We start from the raw sequence: 19,125 nt of genomic DNA, 5'->3' as shown, positions 1-19,125 counted from the left end.
AATGGTGTAGCTGAACGTAAAAATAGAACTTTAAAAGAAATGATGAATGCTATGCTTTTAAGTTCTGGCCTATCCGACGATATGTGGGGGGAAGCAATTCTTTCAGCTTGTCACATTCTTAACCGTGTACCTCATAAGAAAATTGACAAGACAACCTACGAGATTTGGAAGGGCTATCCTCCTAACCTGAGCTTCCTTAGGGTATGGGGGTGTTTGGCTAAAGTGGGTTTACCTGATTTTAGGATACTACCGTTGGACCTAAGACCTATTATTGTGTGTTTATAGGTTATGCTCAAAATAGCTCTGCTTATAGATTTATGTCTTTGAGTGACCGTTCTATATCTGAGGCTAGAGATGCTGTATTTTTTGAGCATGTTTTTCCTTTTCAGAAAACTGTTGTACCATCTCCTAGTTTATCTGTTGCATCTCCTGATTTGTCTTCACATGCTAGTGCTAGCACTTTTATTGATGTTTCTGTTGAACATAGAAGAAGTAAAAGACCTAGATGCCCAAAGAACTTTGGTGATGATTATGATACAAATATGTTGTCTGAACTTGGATACACTGTTTGTGCTAGTGATGAGTTTGTTTCAGCTTTTTTAATAGAAGATGACCCAAAAACCTATAGTGAGGCAATGAAATCCATTGATGCTAATTTTTGGAAAGATGCTATTATAAGTGAACTTGACTCTATTGTGTCAAATCAGACTTGGGAGCTGACTGATTTACCTAAAGGTAGTAAACCCATTACAAGTAAATGGATCTTTAAAAAGAAAATGAGACCTGACGGTACAATAGAGAGGTTCAAAGCTAGACTTGTAGTTAGAGGCTTTACACAAAAGAAGGGTATTGATTATTTTGATACTTACTCTCCTGTGACCAAATTTTCGACTATTAGGACTCTTGTCGCCTTAGCTGCTATTCATAACCTTGTTATACATCAGATGGATGTTAAAACTGCTTTTTTGAATGGTGAACTAAGGGAAGAGATCTATATGTCTCAACCTGAAGGTTTTATGATTGAGGGTCAAGAGAGTAAAGTGTGTAAACTGAACAAGTCATTTTATGGACTGAAGCAAGCACCTAAATAGTGGTATGAGAAATTTAACAACACTTTGATAAGTAATGGCTATGTGGTTAACAATTCTGATTCATGTGTTTATTCAAAAATGATGGGATCTGATTGTGTAATTATATGCCTATATGTTGATGACATGTTAATACTTGGTAATAATTTGGAGGTGATAATTAGAACCAAAGAATTTTTGTCATCACAATTTGAGATGAAGGACTTAGCAGAAGCTGATGTTATCCTAGGAGTTAAGGTCATCCGAAACCCCAATGGAATATGTCTAAGTCAATCTCATTATGTTGAAAAAGTGTTGAGAAGTTTAACTGCTTTGATGATGTGCCTGCTAGAACACCCTATGATCCTAGTGTACCATTGTGTAAAAACTTGGGCAAGAGTGTTTCCCAAGAAGAGTATGCTAAAATCCTAGGTGGTGTGATGTTTTTAATGAACCGTACTCGACCAGATATTGCTTATGCGGTTAGTAGACTGAGTCGTTATACGCATAACCCTAGTAATGAACACTGGAATGCTCTTCATCGTTTACTAAAATACCTAAAAGGAACAATTGACTTATGTTTGCATTATGGTAAATTTCCTGCTGTGCTAGAAGAATATTGTAATGCAAACTGGGTTGCAGGTAACGATGAGATTTGTTCTACTGGTGGTTATGTCTTTACCATGGGTGGAGATGCTATATCGTGGAAGTCCTCTAAACAGACTTGTATCGCACGCTCTACTATGGAATCTGAGTTCATAGCTCTTGAGTTGGCAGGACAAGAGGCTGAATGGTTGAGAAACCTTTTAGCTGATATACCAGTGTGGGGCGGACGGCTAACACCGGTCTCCCTACACTGTGACTCGCACGCTGTTATTGGTGTGGCAAAGAATAATGTCTACAATTTGAAAAAGAGACACATTCGAATAAGGCATGCTGCAGTTAGACAACTCCAAGATAACGGAGTGATTGCTTTGGACTATGTGAAGTCCGAAAACAATCTTGCTGATCCCTTTACTAAAGGGCTGGCTAGGAGACTAGTCGTTGATACGTCGAGGGGAATGGGACTTAAGTCCTTAGGTCAAGAGTGAGACTTGACTAGGTCTAAAGCTTCCATTTCTATGGCGTTGTATGATTCATAGCCTTGATGGTGGTGCTTTTGAGACGCACTTGATGGATCATACACCAGGTTGGACTTAGGTCCTTAATGACTCATGTGAGAAGTGCTATTGAGAAGCACTTGAGTCACCTACGTAGGTGTAACGATCATTAGACTATGAGAAGTCTTCTGAACACATCTATTAGTACCGAGGTAAACGCATAACTCTAAAAGAGCGCGTTGCACTTTCGCGGAATGATTTTAATCTGAAGGTATGATATATGTTGTGGGGGGTATCGACCGAAGCTCAGCTAGGAATTCAAATCGCAAGATATTCTCTCGCTGTAAGTAAATTGTTTCCTCATTGCACTAAAGTGTCAATTCAAATCGAAAGATATTGATACCTAAGTATCCAATCCTTCCTTTACCCAGGAATTCTTCTTTCTCTTTCTGTAGCGCCCCTAGTGGGGGATTGTTGGAAAAATAGGGGCTTTCTATGCCTTGAGTGTTTTTTCATTTATCCCACATTGGTAGTGAAAGGCTTATTTCATGTGTTTATATAACACCCCTTAACTTACCATATCACTAGTGGGTCTAGGGAGGCTTTTGTGGAAGCCTTGCGAGGTGCTTAATTCAGCTCGCACATGCGAGCGCGCGCCGTGTCCGAGTCCGGCCCGGCCCGGATCCGAATTCGTGATTTGGGATTCGGGATTTGGGATTTGGGATTTGGGATTTGGGATTTGGCAATCGTCTGTGGCGGGCCGTGCCTATCTTTTTGGGCCCGAGTCAATTGAATGTTTGGTGTATGTTTTTCTGTTTTAGAAACAGAAACAGTCAAATTGTGACTGTCAGTTGGAGATAAATGATCCTGAAGAATAGGTCATCTCTGCTGCATTTTAGGAGCACGTTTCCAGTGCTGTTAACTGCTCTCTGCAGCTATAAAAGGCACCCTAACCTCAGTCATTTATATTCATTCAACACAATCTCTCTTCTTCCTTCTGTTCTCGTATAAGTTTCTGGGTACTTGTTTATAATCGTTCCAAGTCTCTTTGTCACGAGTTTTATGTAAAACCGATTAATCAGAATGGCAATCCATCAATTAAGATGAAAAAAAGAGCTCGTTTTTAAAAAAAATAGAGATAACTAGAGCCTAATTCGAAAAAGGGGAAACTCACTTGACGAGAAAACGCGGTGACTGAAGAGTAACGCAGAAGATGAGGTGGTTTGGCGGGTCGCGGGTTGGTGGATGGCGACGGCATATGGTGGTTTGGTGACACCAGGTCGTGGTTTGGTGAATTGGTTTTTTAGGAAAATCGAGAAAGAAGAGAATGAGGAGAAAGGAGGTTGTAGGAGTTAGGGTTTAATTGAATTGGGAAATGACTAAGGAAGGGGCAGTCAGATTTTGAGAATACAATGTTAGCATATGTGACGGATTTTTCGTCATAATTTTTTACTTTTCTGACGTAATTTTGGTCAGAAACCCTTATTTTTTTTATTTTTTTTACTTTACCAGGATTATCTTATCTGACGGATTTTTTGTTAGTAAAACACACATTCTGACGGAGTTTCCGTCAGAAATCCGTTACACTATATTAGCGCCACTAACACTATTTAACGCGCCATCTTTATCTGACGAATAATCCGTCAGAAAACCTTTTCCGCCAGTTTTCCGTATTATCTTACGGATGATTTTTTCCGTCGGGAAACATGTCACTATAGCGCTATTTTTTAGTAATAGATTGTGAAGCCATTGTCGGGAGATGGTCTTCACCCCCATGTTCGCCCCTTGTGGCTCCCGTCACAAGGGGTGTGCACATTAATGATCTGGGTGCACTCGTTGCGATGAGCGGGGCTTAGGTGGCAAGGCTGCGGTCTCCCACTGGCGGTGTAGGTACATGTTGCAATGGGTAACCTGGCAGATTTGGATTGCGGTTCAGATAATGTACTTGGAGGTTGGAGATGGTATTGTTATAGGATTTAATTGGATGGTTTATTGTTGTCGTGGTAGTCGTGTTTTATTGTGCAGTTGACTGACCCCTTTTCATTGTTGCAAAACTTGCGGTGATCCAGTGGGGGTTGGTGAGCAGATATCTAGCAGGTTTTGGTTGATTGAGCTTATCGCGGGATGGATGGGATGATCGTCGAGCCTAGCTAGCTTCCGCTGCTGTGTCAACATTAGACGATCATTTTTAATGGATTTGTATTTTCAGTTTTGGATTTTTGGTATTGTGGTTTGTATCCGACTAAACTTTTATTCACATTAATTAAATGTTCTTTTATGGTCTATTTGATATACTCTACCTCAGGCAACCGAGATGGTAGGACTTCCGTTTGCTAAGGCAGGCCTTGGTAAGGCACTTTGGTAGATGGAGGTGTTGCATAAATTGTCACATATTTCCCTGGTGGCCTATGTTGATCCATATGATATTTCCGATCATATGGGGAGCAGTTTGAGTACAGGTTGGTTTGGTGTCACGCGGGAGATGGGATGTGCAATACTACCCTTTTCTTGTCCTTGAGTACTCGGTCGAGTGGGCTATACTCGACCGAGTAAGTGTCTTTTACATTTTAGGCAGGCTACTGTCTTGGGTGTACTTGGTCGAGTTGAGCGCACTTGGCCGAGTACTAGACCGAGTACGCTTGTACGGTTACGAAAATTCTTCAACGATCGCCACAACATATTCTTTGCTTGATAGCTCAAAAGAGAATCGAAAGGTCGAGTCTTGGAGTTTAATTATGTTGTGTGATTTATTTTTGTTGTGTGCATTTATATCAAAAATCCATAAAAATTGAAAATTTTCAAAAGACAAAAACATGATTTTCTTTTGTTTTAGGTCGAGTCTTAGTGAATTAAATAACGATGATGTTAAATTGCATTGTTTTTGCATTTGAATCCCAGTTTAGTTGTTCATGTACATTGTTTTGACCTATTATTCATGAAAACAAAGCTCATAACTCGAGCCTTGACCGTACTGACATGCCTTATGCTAATTAGATTTGACTAAATTATGTTGGTAACTACTTAAATTCTAAGGTCTATAGAGCTACCTAGGCCAGGAACATCAATAAACCGGTCTCATTGTCAATTAGGCTTGAGTGTGGTTTCTCCTTGTGGAATGTGTAATATCAAACTGCACAAGTGTGACATTGATTTCTTGATACTTTTATTGCTTTCATTAGACTAAGTACATGTGGATAGGCAGTTCTTACCGTTCAAATAAACCTTACATTACCCTTTTAACCAACTTTAAACTACATCTTATGAGCTACAATCCAAGAATTTGCCTACCTTATTGGGACAGTCGCAGTTGCTTGTTTATCATTTCTATTTTTGCTATTATGGTTGGGTTGGGACTTATTGTTGTCATGTGGGTATAGCAAAGTACTTTTTAGCAATTGTGTTGTATCTTTGTGTTGGAAAAAAAAATGGAGTGAAAGAAAAGAAAAAAAAGAAAAAGTTGAAAAAAAAAGAAAAAAAAAGAGAATTGAAAAAAAAAGAAGAAAAGAAAAGAAATCGATTGCTTCATTTGGTTTTATCAAGGATCGAAAGGATGGTCGTTAGAGTCTAATGCATATTTGGAGAGTACTTCATTCGCTCTCATGTGTTGTAAACAGGGGCGGTTCTTGAGGGGGTGCAAGGGGCGCAACCGCACCTCCTCTGAGTCAGAAATAAATAAATAAATAATTGTGCAACATATTTCATTATTGTTTGTTCGTTTTAGTGGTAAGAAACATTTATTCTACCCTAGAGGTCGTGGGTTCGATTACTACAACCAACAATTTTTGTTTTTTTTCTCTTTTAATTATTTTTCAACTATCATTGTACAAAATAGGCCTAATAAATAATTAAATACTTTCTCCCTAATATAACAAGTAGTTTCAGTTTTGTAATTATAAAATTCTTGATAAATATGTCCATCATTATTAAAAAAATTACCAAAAAGAATAATTTGTTTGGTATATAATCAATGTTTTTTCGTATTCTAATTTTGCGTCGGTTTGATAGCTTCGTATTATAAAATCCTTTAAAAAAAGATATCCTTTAAGAAATTAAGACGTATGTGGAATGTATGAGATTTTATTATATTAATATTGATTTCTCCGCCACGTATTAAAAGTCCTTTGATTTTGTAAAATTTCCGCACTCCCTTTGTTCAATTCCTAGAGCCGCCACTGGTTGTAAAGTTAAGATTATTTCTCTAAGTTGGATTCATTTGTTATCATAAGATTTGGTTTTGGTTTTGGTTTAGCGCTGCGACTACCGTCTTAGCTCCACATATCCATAACGTGCTTTGGCACAAACCATTTCTATCCCTTTAACCCATTTGCCACCCTTATTGTCCTTGATACATGTACTTTTGTCTACATTTTGTGATTGCATATTAGTTGGGGAATCTCTATCACATTAGATTGCATGCATGTTTCATGAGTTGAGTGAGTATTTCTACTTCTTTCTATCTTCACATATAACTCACCCTTACATACTTATGAGTGCATGAGTGAATCCGCGAGAATCCGACTGATTTGTCTTGCAAGATCGAAAGGTATTTGGCATTTGTCTATACTATGGTGACATGAGACTTGAGCTGCGTTTTCTATTACCCGTACATTTGAATTTGTTTTATTGGTACACTATTGTCATTGCTTTGTTACATATATGGATAGCTTAGGATTTGTATATGCATTAAACATTAGCTCTGAATTATTTGTTTGCCATTTGTATGATTGCCTTATGTAATGTGTGATGCTTTGCTTTAGGACAAGCAAAGAGATGGTTTGGGGGAGTTTGATGAGTTTGATACCGCTTCAATCTTACTCGAATCCACAGCTACACCATCTTTAGAAATTACGTGACCAAAAAAGGCCACCTTCTCTAACCAGAATTCACACTTGGACAGTTCGGCATAAGGCTCATTTTCTCTTAAGGTTTGCAACACAATCCTCAAATGTTCCGCGTGCTCCTCCTTAGTCTTGGAATAGACAAAGGTATCGTCATGAACACCACCACAAACCGGTCCAAGAATGGACTAAAGACCCGATTCATAAGATCCATGAACACTGTCGGCGCATTAGTAAACCAGAAAGGCATAACCACATACTCATTGTGACCATACCTCGATCGGAAAGCTGTCTTAGGAATATCAGCATCTGGAATCCTCAGCTGATGGTACCCCGACCTCAGATCAATCTTCGAGAACAATCCAGCCTCACTCAACTGGTAAAAAAGATCATCAATCCCCGGCAATGGGTACCTATTCTTTATAGTGACATGGTTCAAATCTCTGTAATTAATGCATAACCTCAAGCTGCCATTCTTCTTCTCCACAAACAAAACCGGTGCTCCCCAAGGTGATACACTAGGTTTGATGTACCCCTTATCCTGTAACACCCCCATATCCAGAGGAGCCTTAACTAGGCCTTCCTTAGCATATAAGGGCGTTACCAACTCGGTTGCCCGAGGACAGTAATAATCAAATGTCGATAAAAGAACTATTATGTTATATTACAAGTGATTTAAAACGGCCTGATGATACAAACGATACAACTCAAAGACTACTCGCTATTACTATCAAATTTCGTGAAGACTCATCCCTGCCCGGACTCCAGCTATCAACGATATCAACACCTGCAAAGACTGACTGCTCACCATAAGGGATCACGGCAGACACATAAAACAACAAGACAACCACACAAGGTCAGTACTGAGATAAAACACAACAATGCCAACAACACCTAACAATACAATACAATACAACCAGTCACACACAAGCACACCCACACCGATCAATCTCTGTCACCGACTGTCCACTGGACCAGCCCTGCCAGTGGGGGACCGCAGACGTACCCACCAAATCCCCGCTCATCATACCGAGCGATAACCCTGTCCCATTAATGTGCACATCCCCTTCCGTGGCGGGTTCCACGAAGGGCGAAACTAGGGCGTGAAGCCACTCCCGCAAGTGACTCCACTCAGCCGAAAACGCATCTCGAGAACCAGAGACAAACAATCGGCAATCACAACACAACATCAACAACCGTCTGAATTAATCAACAATCGTATACACGCTGCCGCACAAACACAATGACACCACAACAACAACGACACGACGATCTACACACTAGACCATCTACAGAAACTGAGCAGGCGAACCTACCTTTAAGCAACTGCAACCAATCCATGCCAACATATGACATATCCAGCAACCAAGCAAAGCCTATAACCACAACACAATCATCTATTACTACCAAGAAAACCCTAATCGTAAAGGCAAGGACGCGGATGATGATGACGACATACCTATGAGGAGAAACCCGGCAAAAGACCGCTACCCGACTCAAGCTATGCTCTTCTAAGGCACAAGGACCTTCAAAAGGCTTCCATGGAGGTTTTATGGTGAAGGGAAGGGAAAGAGGCGACCAAAGGGTAGAAGGAATGAGGCGGAAATGATTTGCGGATTTAACAAAACGCGATTAAAAACCCTCGCTGAAAACTCGATACTCGATCGAGTACCCCACATACTCGATCGAGTGACCCCATACTCGATCGAGTAACTATGTTACTCGATCGAGTAGCCTCTACTCTATCGAGTACCACTTATAACTCGTAACCCAAGATAGCCTTGCCACGCACTTCTAAGAACTATTCCCGCTCCCAAGGTTAGTCAATGCTGGTCAAAGGGTCCCTAAAAGGGCGGGTATTACATATCCAGCAACTCGTTCAACTTCTTTTCAAATTCTTCCAACTCTTTCGGTCCCATGTGGTACAGGGCCTTGGATATCGGTCCCGTCCCTGGTTTAAGCTCCAAAGTAAAGTTAATGTCCCTCTTAGGAGGTAACCCTGGTATCTCCTCCGGAAAGACATCCTCGAACTCACCCACAATTGGTATCTCTGTTGCTGACGGCTTCTCCACGCGAGTGTCCCTCACATGGCAAAGGATCATAGGACATCCCTTCCTCAAATATGACTTTAAAGTCATAGCTGCAATCATCTTAACCTTGGGTTTCACCACAAACCCCGATATGAAACTCTAATCCCCTTAAGACCCTTCAAAGACACCTTTTTCTGACGACTATCTTATCATCATACTTATGTAGGCACTGAAATTTTATTAATGTGTCGAAAATACAGAAATTAATTAATTTGAGTTAATAATAAATAAAATCAAGTGTCATTCGTCGAGGTTACAAATGACCACAGTGATAAAACCTTAAGTGTCCTCCGTCAAGGTTATAAAATGACCAGGGTGACATAAATTTAAGTGTCCTCCATCAAGATTACAAAATGACCAGGGTGATAAAAATTCAAACGTTATCGTCAAGGTTACAAAATTATCAGGGTGGCGAAAATATCACGTGAAGGGCGCATTAAGTCATCCGTCAAGTCAAATAATGACAGAGTGACAATAAAAATGCTACTGACACAACAAGATGGATGTCAGTTGACTTCCAAGTAAAAAAAAAAGAAGGTTCGAGACCATGCCACGCTGAAACACTTCAATGGTGTACGTGATAAAGTCTCGAGGGGGCAATTTGTAGGCACTGAAATTTTATTTATGTGTCAAAAATACAGAAATTAATTAATTTGAGTTAATAATAAATAAATTACTCAATTTAATTATTTTTGTCCCTTTTAAGATTAAATTTGGGTCATTCTGATTTATTCGGGTCCAAACAGAAGTCAAATTGGGCTAAAATTGCAAACGGGCCGAGAAATGGGCCCGAAACCCTATGCCCGAGGAAAATCCCAACTTTTCTCTATAAATACCCCAAGTTTATTCATTTCAAGGGAGAAAACTCGAAGATAGAAAAACTCGAAGAAAAGAAAAGCTATGCAATTCTCTCTGAAAATCTCTTGAAATTCAACGTAAGCAGTCAACAAGCACAACAAATTCGTGCCGCCTGCGCAAGAAAACTCAAACATTCAAACTCGAATATTCAAACATTCAAACTCGAATATTCAAACATTCAAACATTCAAGAGAGACTCAAGTCGTCCGACCCTCTCAAGAATACAAGTCAACGTCGCGCGTAGAGTGCATACACCCTCTACACGTGCACCCCCTGCAAAACGCACGCGCACCCCTTACGTGGATCATGCACGCGTGCCCTATTTGTTTAGTTAGAATCAGAGGATTATTAGACATTGTACACGAACTTTTCTGATATTAATAAAAACTCATTTTGTTTCCTTGTTTTGGATTTCAGTTATCGCAATACAAAATTTGTCATTACAAATTTGGCTATGGAGGCAACAGAGATCTTGCGTGGCCTGGTAGGGACATGTTCAAAGCGTAGGCTAGTAGCAGTAGCATTGATAGCAGCTTTCTTTGCCATTCCTCTACTCCTTCGCGTGAAGAGACTCGAACTTCTAAGGTCGACAAAAATGCTTCCCCTTGCAAACCTAGGGCGTAACCAAAAAAGAAGGATGCATCCACTCCTATCAGCGCTTCAGTCATGGTGATTGCTGGTTCTACACTTGAGGAGCAAGTCCAAAGCTTGAACAAGCTCCTTGAAAAGATGATCAAGGAGAATGAAGAAAAGAATAAGAAGATTGATGAACTTCAAAAGGAGGTGTTGGAGCTTCGCGAGAAAAAGATCTCAAGTGAGCACACTAACTCTGACAAGGATGATGATACTGATAAGGACGATGACAAAGATGATACTGGAAAGACTTCTGGCAATGAAATTGGCGCTTTCACTGAAGAGAAGCTCCAGGAGTTGATAGCTAAGACAATTAAATGTCAGCTATGTGAAAGTTCGACAAGCAGTGGATGCTACATCAAGCCTTATACTAAGAGGATTGATAGTCTCCGTATGCCTCTTGGTTATCAGCCTCCAAAGTTTCAACAATTTGACGGAAAGGGAAATCCAAAACAACACATCGCCCACTTCGTCGAAACATGCAATAATGCTGGAACTAATGGTGATTGTCTAGTCAAGCAGTTCGTACGTTCTCTTAAAGGAGTTGCTTTTGAATGGTACACAGACTTGGACTCTGAGTCAATTGACAGTTGGGGTCACATGGAAGACGAATTTCTTAACAAGTTCTACAGCACTAGGCGTATCGTCAGCATGAGCGAACTAACAAACACTGTGCAGTGGGAGGATGAACCTGTTGTCGACTACATCGATCGATGGCGTGCATTGAGTCTGCAATGCAAAGATCGCTTAAGTGAATCCTCAGCAGTGGAAATGTGCATTAACGGGATGATCTGGGATATTCTTTATATAATGAAAGGGATCAAGCCGAAAAGCTTTCCAGAATTGGCAACCCTTGCTCACGACATGGAAATTACAATCAAAGGGCGTGGCAAAGCTCGCTCAACCTCTTCTAAGGCACCAAGTGAAAATAAGGACTTCAGAAAGACAGATAAGGGCTTCAAGTCGATAGGAAAAGAGGCAATGGTCGTCGAAACCAGCGGCTCGCCCGTTAAGATCTCATCAAAACCTAAGTTTGAAAAGAAGAAGGAGTCATATGCTTACAATTATCAGCAGAACAAGCCCACATTAAAAGAGTTACAAGCTAGGAAGTACCCTTTCCCAGACTCTGACTTATCTAGAATGCTAGATGACCTTCTAGAGAAAAAGGTTATACAATTGCCAGAGTCCAAGAGACCTGACCAGGCTAACAAGACAAGTGATCCCAACTATTGTCGCTATTACAGACTGGTAAGTCATCCCCTTCAAAAATGTATTAACACTGAAAGAGAAAATTATGCAGCTCTTCAGAGATGGAAAGATTATCCTTGACTTGGATGAAACAGTAGCTACAAATCAAACTACTACAATATTGGAGCAGCATGAGGAACATGAGGAGCCAACGATGCATCGTGGGTGGGATGTATGCATGTTGCAATTCAGAAGCCTTGAACCTGTTGCTATATGGTTTCAAAAGCGATATTCATCGATATCCCCAAAAGCAGGCTTAGGTCCTCAAGATGAGAAGAATGTAGATGATGATGATGAAGGGTGGAGCTTAGTCACTCGCAAGAAGACAAAGAAACAAGTATGGCAAGCAGTCGAACATGTCCATCATCGATGAAAGCAATCAAAGAAGATGAAATCCTGCATGTCTGGTGGGGAGAAGAAGTCTAAAACTCTGGTCAAACCATGTGTCTTGCCTATCAATATGTCTAAGCAAAAATCGTTGTCATATTGCTCTAGAAGAATTCCTTCCAAGAGACTTCTTGAACAATGTTACCGTATGTACCATTTCTGCAGTAGGTCATGATGATAAAGAAAAATTAAAGGAAAACGAAGCAGATGATGCGGTACCAGCACAACAATTGCAATCTTACCCTCAGAAGGAAAATGAAGTTGTAAAGGCTCTCAACGCCCTTCCCTCGAATATGGGGTGGAGATAAATCTTTCACCTACCGAAAGATAAGCATCAGATAATACTCCAAGGACTTGATAAGCCAGAACTATACGCTGGCAAGATGAAAGATGTAGAAGAGCTTGTAGAGCAGTCAACACAATGTGTCTCCTGCAATGCAGCCTTGACCTTTTCAGATGAAGATTTGCTTCTTGGTTCCAAGCCTCACAATAGGCCGCTTTATGTGTCAGGCTACATTCGAGGACAAAAAGTCAATAGAATCTTAATAGATAGAGGCTCAAGAGTAAATCTCATGCCCAAAGCAACCATGAAAGAGCTAGGCATCACGGTTGATGAAATTTCTAACAGTCGAACAGTAATTCACGGTTTCAACTTAAATGGAGAGCGGGCTATTGGCATGATTCGTGTAAACCTTAGCATGGGTGACTTGTCATCTAAAACACTCTACCATGTCATCGAGGCCAAGACATCATTCAAATTATTATTAGGTCGACCATGGAAACATGAAAATGGAGTCGTTGCATCAACCCTCCATCAATGCTTGAAGTATTATCGCGGCGGTGAAAGGAAGATAAATGGAAACGCCAAGCCTTTCACTAAGGCGACTCTTTTTTCGCTGACGCAAAGTTCTTTGAAGAAAATGGTACTTCTAGTGAGTTCATGCCAACTACCATTTCTTCAACTGGAAAAGGAGGTAAGCTGAAAGAGAATACCAAAGAACATGTTGTTACGAGTCATATTAAAGAAAATGATAAGCAAGATATAGACAACGCTAGTAAAGCATCTACTCCCGTTACATCACCCAAGAAGCAAGAAATGCCACAGAAGTCTACCTCTCCAGTATTGCGGTATATTCCCAAGTCTCGCCGCAAAGAAGGAGATAGTCCTTTTGTAAAATGTCTAACAAATAGAGATCTTAAAGACAAAAGTAAACCAAGCCCAATGATCAAGCAACAATGGATGGCGAAAGTCACCACACCTCTTCCAAGTTCAAACCAAATGAAAGTTATGAGACCTCCTCCAGTCGGTTTCATCTGTTCAGCAAACCAATCATCAAGCGATCAGAATGTGGGAATATTTGATTCCAACGCATATAAGCTACTGACAAAGGCAGGTTATGATTTTACAAAACCAACTCTGCTTGGGAAAGTTGTAGAAGTTGAACCATATGGGCTTAACAAAACGCAACATGAGTTGTTCAAGCAAGAAGGAAGCTTTATAGAGACTAAAGCGGGGCTTGGTTATAAGTTTCCCACACCCGTGAAGATCAGTGCTCGTAGGAACAGAACTACTACATCTTCACAACATATCACAGTGGAAGAGGCTGAGGAGAATGAAGCAAAAGACATTAAAACACTATCAACATCTTCAGTCTTCGACAGAATAAGTCCACCTGCATAGAGAGCCCATCCTTCTGTATTCGACAGGCTAGGGAGACCGAGTCCTACAACAAATCGTCCTTCGGTCTTCACTCGACTGGATAAACGAGGAACAAATGAAGTTAAGTCGTCAACCCCTCCGCCATGTACAAAAAAGAAAGGTGCATTAAGTGATCGTTTAGGTGTTTGTTCAAACACGGTCTTCACTCGTTTAGGATCCTCCAATAATGATAGTGGTAAGACTCTTCTGTGCTCAACTTCCGTGGAAGAAAACGACGAAGAAGTAAACATAACTGATGACCTCAGAAGCGCAATACCCTCTCGCATGAAGCGTTTGCAAGTGGTGGACATTATCCAGCATGAGCCACTAAAAACACGAAGACGAGTATTAGTTCTCACTGGCTGTCCTCAAACAATGTTGAAGAGTCTAAACCTCCATATTCACACTCCCGTGATGCAAAAGACTTGGAAATTGTGACTTCTTATCATATCACTGCAGAAGAGATACCTGATGACAGCGAAGAGGTAGAGGCTGACAAGGCACCTGAAAAACTTGAAGACGAGGTACAATCAACCGTAGATGATTTAAAAGAACTAAACCTAGGAACTGATGAAGATCCTCGTCCAATCTACGTCAGTGCTCTATTGACTAAAGAGGAAGAAGAGGAATACTACAAATTATTGGTTGAGTACAAGGACGTCTTCGCTTGGATCTATAAGGAAATGCCTGGACTAAGCCCAAAAATTGCAGTTCATCTATTGGCAATCAGAAAAGGAATCAGTCCTAGAAAGCAATCTCAACGTCACTTTAGGACGGAACTTATACCTGAAATCGAAAATAAGGTTAACAAACTCATTGAGGCTGGATTTATCCGTAAAGTCAGATATCCTACCTGGATACCCAACATTGTTTCAGTCAGAAAGAAAAATGGGCAACTACGTGTATGCGTCGACTTCAGAGATCTTAATGATGCATGTCCAAAGGACGACTTCCCTTTGCTAGTTACAAAATTGATGATCGATGTAACTACTGGACACGAAGCACTCTCGTTCATGGATTGCACTGCTGGATACAATCAAATACAAATGGCACCTGAAGATCAAGAAGCAACGGCATTTCGCACACCAAAAGGGATATTTTGCTACATAGTCATGCCATTTGGACTCAAAAATGCCGGAGCCACATATCAGCGAGCAATGCAAAAGATCTTTGATGAAATGTTACATAAAACGATAGAGTGTTATGTCGACGACGTTGTTGTCAAATCAAAGAAAAGAAAAGACCATGTTAAAGACCTTCAGACTGTCTTTGAGAGACTTAGAAAATGTCAACTCAAGATGAACTCACTCAAGTGTGCATTCGGCGTCACATCCGGGAAGTTCTTGGGGTTCGTGGTAAGGCATAGAGGCATTGAAATCGACCAGACAAAAATCAAAGCTATCAACGAAATGCCAGAACCAAAGACGTTGAAGGAGCTGCGCGGGTTGTAGGGACGTTTGGCATACATTCGAAGGTTTATCTCTAACCTAGCAGGACGTTGTCAGCCGTTCAGTCATCTCATGAAAAAGGATGCTCCATTTCAGTGGGATGAAAAATGCAAACATGCTTTTGATAGCATAAAAAAGTAACTGGCTAGTGCACTAGTGTTGGGGGCACCGATTCCAGGAAAACCGCTCATTGTATACATCGCCGCACAAGAACGATCGTTGGGGGCAACGTGTGCGCAAGAAATTGAAGACCGCAATGGGAGAGCACTCTATTACTTGAGTCGTACCTTGGTTGGAGCTGAATTAAATTACTCGGCCATAGAGAAGATATGTCTTGCTTTGGTTTTCGTCATCCAGAAGTTGAGGCACTACATGCAGGCGCATACCATACACGTGGTCACAAAAGCTGATCCAATCAAGTACATACTCTCAAGACCAGTCTTATCTGGAAGACTTGCGAAATGGGCAGTGTTACTTGAATAGTATGACTTAGTGTTTGTGTCTCAAAAAGCAGTAAAAGGTCAGGTTATTGCAGATTTCTTTGCTGATCATCCAGTCCCGACAGAGTGGGAAATTTCAGATGAACTACCAGGAGAAGAAATATTTTACGTGGACATTTTACCTCCATGGCAAATGTACTTTAACGGTGCTGCAAGGCGAGACGGAGCTGGAGCAGGAGTTGTTTTCATATCTCCTCAAAACCATGTAATGCCATACTCATTTACACTCACACAATTTTGCTCAAATAACGTGGCAGAATACCAAGCTTTGATATTAGGTCTTCAAATGGCAATTGAAATAGGCGTAAGGGACATGGATATTTACGAAGACTCACAATTGGTGATCAGCCAAGTCCTCGATGAGTATGAGGTAAGAAAGGAAGACTTGATTCCCTACCATCGACAGGCGCTGCAACTACTTAATCAACTTGACTCCATCAATATTGGTCATGTACCGAGGAGTGCCAATAAGTTGGCTGACGCGCTTTCTAACCTTGCAGCCACTTTGGTACTGGGGGCAGAAGAATCTATGCAAGTGCCAGTCTGCAATCGCTGGGCAATACCTTTGCTTGAAGCAGTAGAAGATATAGATACAACAAACATAATTTGCGTCTACACGGCTGATGAAGATGACTGGCGCCAGCCTATCATCAATTTCTTGGACCACCAAAATTACCTGATGATCCCAGGCACAAGGTAGAGGTACGCCGACGTGCTCCAAAACTTCTTCATTACAAAGGGGCGCTCTACAGACGTTTTTTTGTTAGGACACTAGTTGAGGTGTCTAAATAAAGATGAAGCTACTGAAGCAATGCACGAAGCTCACTCTAGCATTTGTGGCGCTCACCAATCTGGACCTAAACTTTATGATCGTGTAAAGAGAATGGGGTATTACTGGCCAACCATGGTTCAAGACTGCATGGACTTCGCGAAAAAGTGTCAACCCTGTCAGTTCTACGCAAACTTCATACATCAGCCGCCAGAGCTGTTACACCCGACTGTATCTTCATGGCCCTTTGAAGCTTGAGGACTTGACATTGTGGGACCTCTCACTCCGAAAGCCTCGAATGGACACGAGTATATTCTCGCCGGTACTGACTATTTCTCAAAATGGGCAGAAGCCATCACATTACGGGAAGTCAAGAAAGAAAATGTTGTGAATTTCATCCGAACTCAAATAATATACAGATATGTTGTACCATAACGTATCATAACTGATAATGGGAAACAGTTCGATAACCATCTAATGACAAGTTTAGGAGAGAAGTTCAAATTCAGACAGTATAAGTCATCGATGTACAACGCTCCTGCAAATGGTTTGGCTGAAGGCTTCAATAAAACCCTTTGTAACTTATTGAGAAAAGTAGTAGCAAAATCAAAGCGAGATTGGCATGAAAGGATTAGCGAGGCATTGTGGGCCTATCGCACCACATACAAAACTCCTACTCAAGCAACCCCGTATGCGTTGGTGTATGGAGTAGAGGCTGTGGTGCCATTAGAAATGTAGATCCCATCCTTACGCATTGCTATTCAAGAGGAACTTACAGAAGATGAAAATGACAAGTTACGTTTAGCAGAGTTGGAGGCACTCGATGAAAAAAGATTAGAGGCCTAACAGAAGCTCCATTGTTATCAAGCAAGGTTGTCGCGAGCATTCAACAAAAATGTACGTCCTCGTTCTTTTCAAGTAGGAGACCTAGTCCTTGCAATACGAAGACCAATTATCACCTTTCATAAGCCGGTTGGTAAATCCACCTCTAAGTGGGATGGCCCGTATGTGGTACAAGAAATTTACATAAATGGCGCATACAAGATTGCGGATGAAGACGGTGTGCTCATAGGCCCAATAAATGGGAAATTTCTCAAACGTTACTACTCTTGAAACAACATCATGCTCCTAACCAAGAGCGTAAACTGCAAGCCATGCTCCTAAGCAAGAGGGTAAACTGCAAGCCTTTATGAACTACGTCGGCTTGATCTTGTGAGGTACTGTTTCTACTTTGCAAGTACGTAGGCAACTTGGGTGAACATGTAGCCTGAGTGCAGCCACAAAAAACATGTATCATACCTAAAAAAAAAAAACGTTTTACCGCTCCTGGCCCGCATGAGCTTAAACTGTGAACGGCTAAATCTAAAAATCACATCGTGTCCTGTTACATTATACCTTATACATAGATATAGTCTAGCAGCGGAATGCAAATTTATAATGTAACATACATTTACATTATATCCAAAAGAGAGAAGTGCGCAGCATATCAGCTAGTTACAAAATTACCACGTACAACAAAACAGTACGAATACAAAAAAGTACGTGTGTATACCAAACACTACAACTCTTACTTGCTAAGTTATAACGTACCTCGTTATCATGTCAAAATAAAAATGCGAACGTATACAAAAAAAAAGGATGGTGACCTATGATAAAATTTATAGAGTACCAAATCCATCCAAGCATCTGGGTCCAACGATGATTGCAATTCCAGGACTAAACGTCTCTTCTCCTCAAGTACGGCTACATCTTCTGCATTCAATTGTAGGGTGGCCTCCAACTTAGCGATCTTTAACCCTCTTGTTTCAATTTGGTCTCGCACAGCCTTGCGAGATCTCTCAAGATTTTCCATGTCACTAGCTAACTGACGATATGCTTGTTGAGCTTTTTCTAACGTATCCTCCAGTTGAGCTATCTCCTTACCTACATCGGACATCTTTTCCGCTATAGTGAGACAAGCCGCCTCGGCATCAGCAAGAATATGACTATCTTTTTCAAGTCCTTCGCGCTCTTCAGTAATTTCTTTGCCCAAATCCTCATGGCGAAGACGGTCCCTGGTAGCTTCTTCTAGAAAGTGAAAAGCCTTGACGGTGGCGACATACGACTCTATCTTGTCTTGAAGTCGCGTTGGATCCCCTTTAAAGTGTGTTATACATTTGTAAACCAAGGTGGCTTCTTTCCCGATTTTCTCGACATCTGCAAAAGCTGCCTCTTTTACGGTCTTCAACAAACTACTAGCAGCGAATTTCAAGCCTGTATGTAAAATTCCCTTTACTGGTGTTTTTGGCATAATTGTAATCACATACGGCATAGGGACGGACATTTTTGGATGTACATTGTCTAAAGTGCCAAGCGTCCTCTTCTGGAACTCAAGATTTTGCCTCGCAACTGCTTCTAGGGAATGAGGACTTTGAACAGACGGTTGACTGGTAGAGGTTGACAAAGCCACTGTTTTGTTCCTTGGATGAGATGATTCTATTTTACCTTC

General features: G+C 40.9%; 2 protein-coding genes across 2 annotated transcripts; both read left to right on the top strand.

Moving 5' to 3' along the window:
• Positions 1–12,604: 12,604 nt before the first annotated feature.
• LOC141627548 (uncharacterized) lies at positions 12,605–16,568 on the top strand. The gene is made up of 5 exons (XM_074440786.1): positions 12,605–12,907; positions 13,129–13,888; positions 14,096–14,212; positions 14,305–15,275; positions 15,852–16,568. Exons 1-5 carry the CDS (start codon positions 12,605–12,607, stop codon positions 16,566–16,568), a joined length of 2,868 nt encoding a protein of 955 aa, XP_074296887.1.
• Positions 16,569–16,679: 111 nt separating this feature from the next.
• Positions 16,680–17,375, top strand: LOC141627547 (uncharacterized). The gene is made up of 2 exons (XM_074440785.1): positions 16,680–16,868; positions 17,100–17,375. The coding sequence occupies exons 1-2, from the start codon at positions 16,680–16,682 to the stop codon at positions 17,373–17,375; spliced, it is 465 nt and encodes a 154-aa protein (XP_074296886.1).
• Positions 17,376–19,125: the final 1,750 nt, after the last annotated feature.

The sequence above is a fragment of the Silene latifolia genome, chromosome Y, assembly GCF_048544455.1.
Source record: "Silene latifolia isolate original U9 population chromosome Y, ASM4854445v1, whole genome shotgun sequence".
Taxonomy (NCBI): Eukaryota; Viridiplantae; Streptophyta; class Magnoliopsida; order Caryophyllales; family Caryophyllaceae; genus Silene; species Silene latifolia.
This window is presented reverse-complemented; position numbering and strand designations above follow the sequence as displayed.

What these genes read in the sequence shown, in the direction of transcription:
- LOC141627547 (XM_074440785.1), top strand. Translation starts at nt 16,680, where the DNA reads ATGCACGAAGCTCACTCTAGCATTTGTGGCGCTCACCAATCTGGACCT. An exon ending in CAGAGCTGTTACACCCGACT is followed by an intron (nt 16,869 to 17,099) that starts GTATCTTCATGG and finishes AATGGGAAACAG; the next exon opens with TTCGATAACCATCTAATGAC.
- LOC141627548 (XM_074440786.1), top strand. Translation starts at nt 12,605, where the DNA reads ATGAAAGATGTAGAAGAGCTTGTAGAGCAGTCAACACAATGTGTCTCC. An exon ending in GGGCTATTGGCATGATTCGT is followed by an intron (nt 12,908 to 13,128) that starts GTAAACCTTAGC and finishes GCTGACGCAAAG; the next exon opens with TTCTTTGAAGAAAATGGTAC. An exon ending in AATACCCTCTCGCATGAAGC is followed by an intron (nt 14,213 to 14,304) that starts GTTTGCAAGTGG and finishes ACAATGTTGAAG; the next exon opens with AGTCTAAACCTCCATATTCA.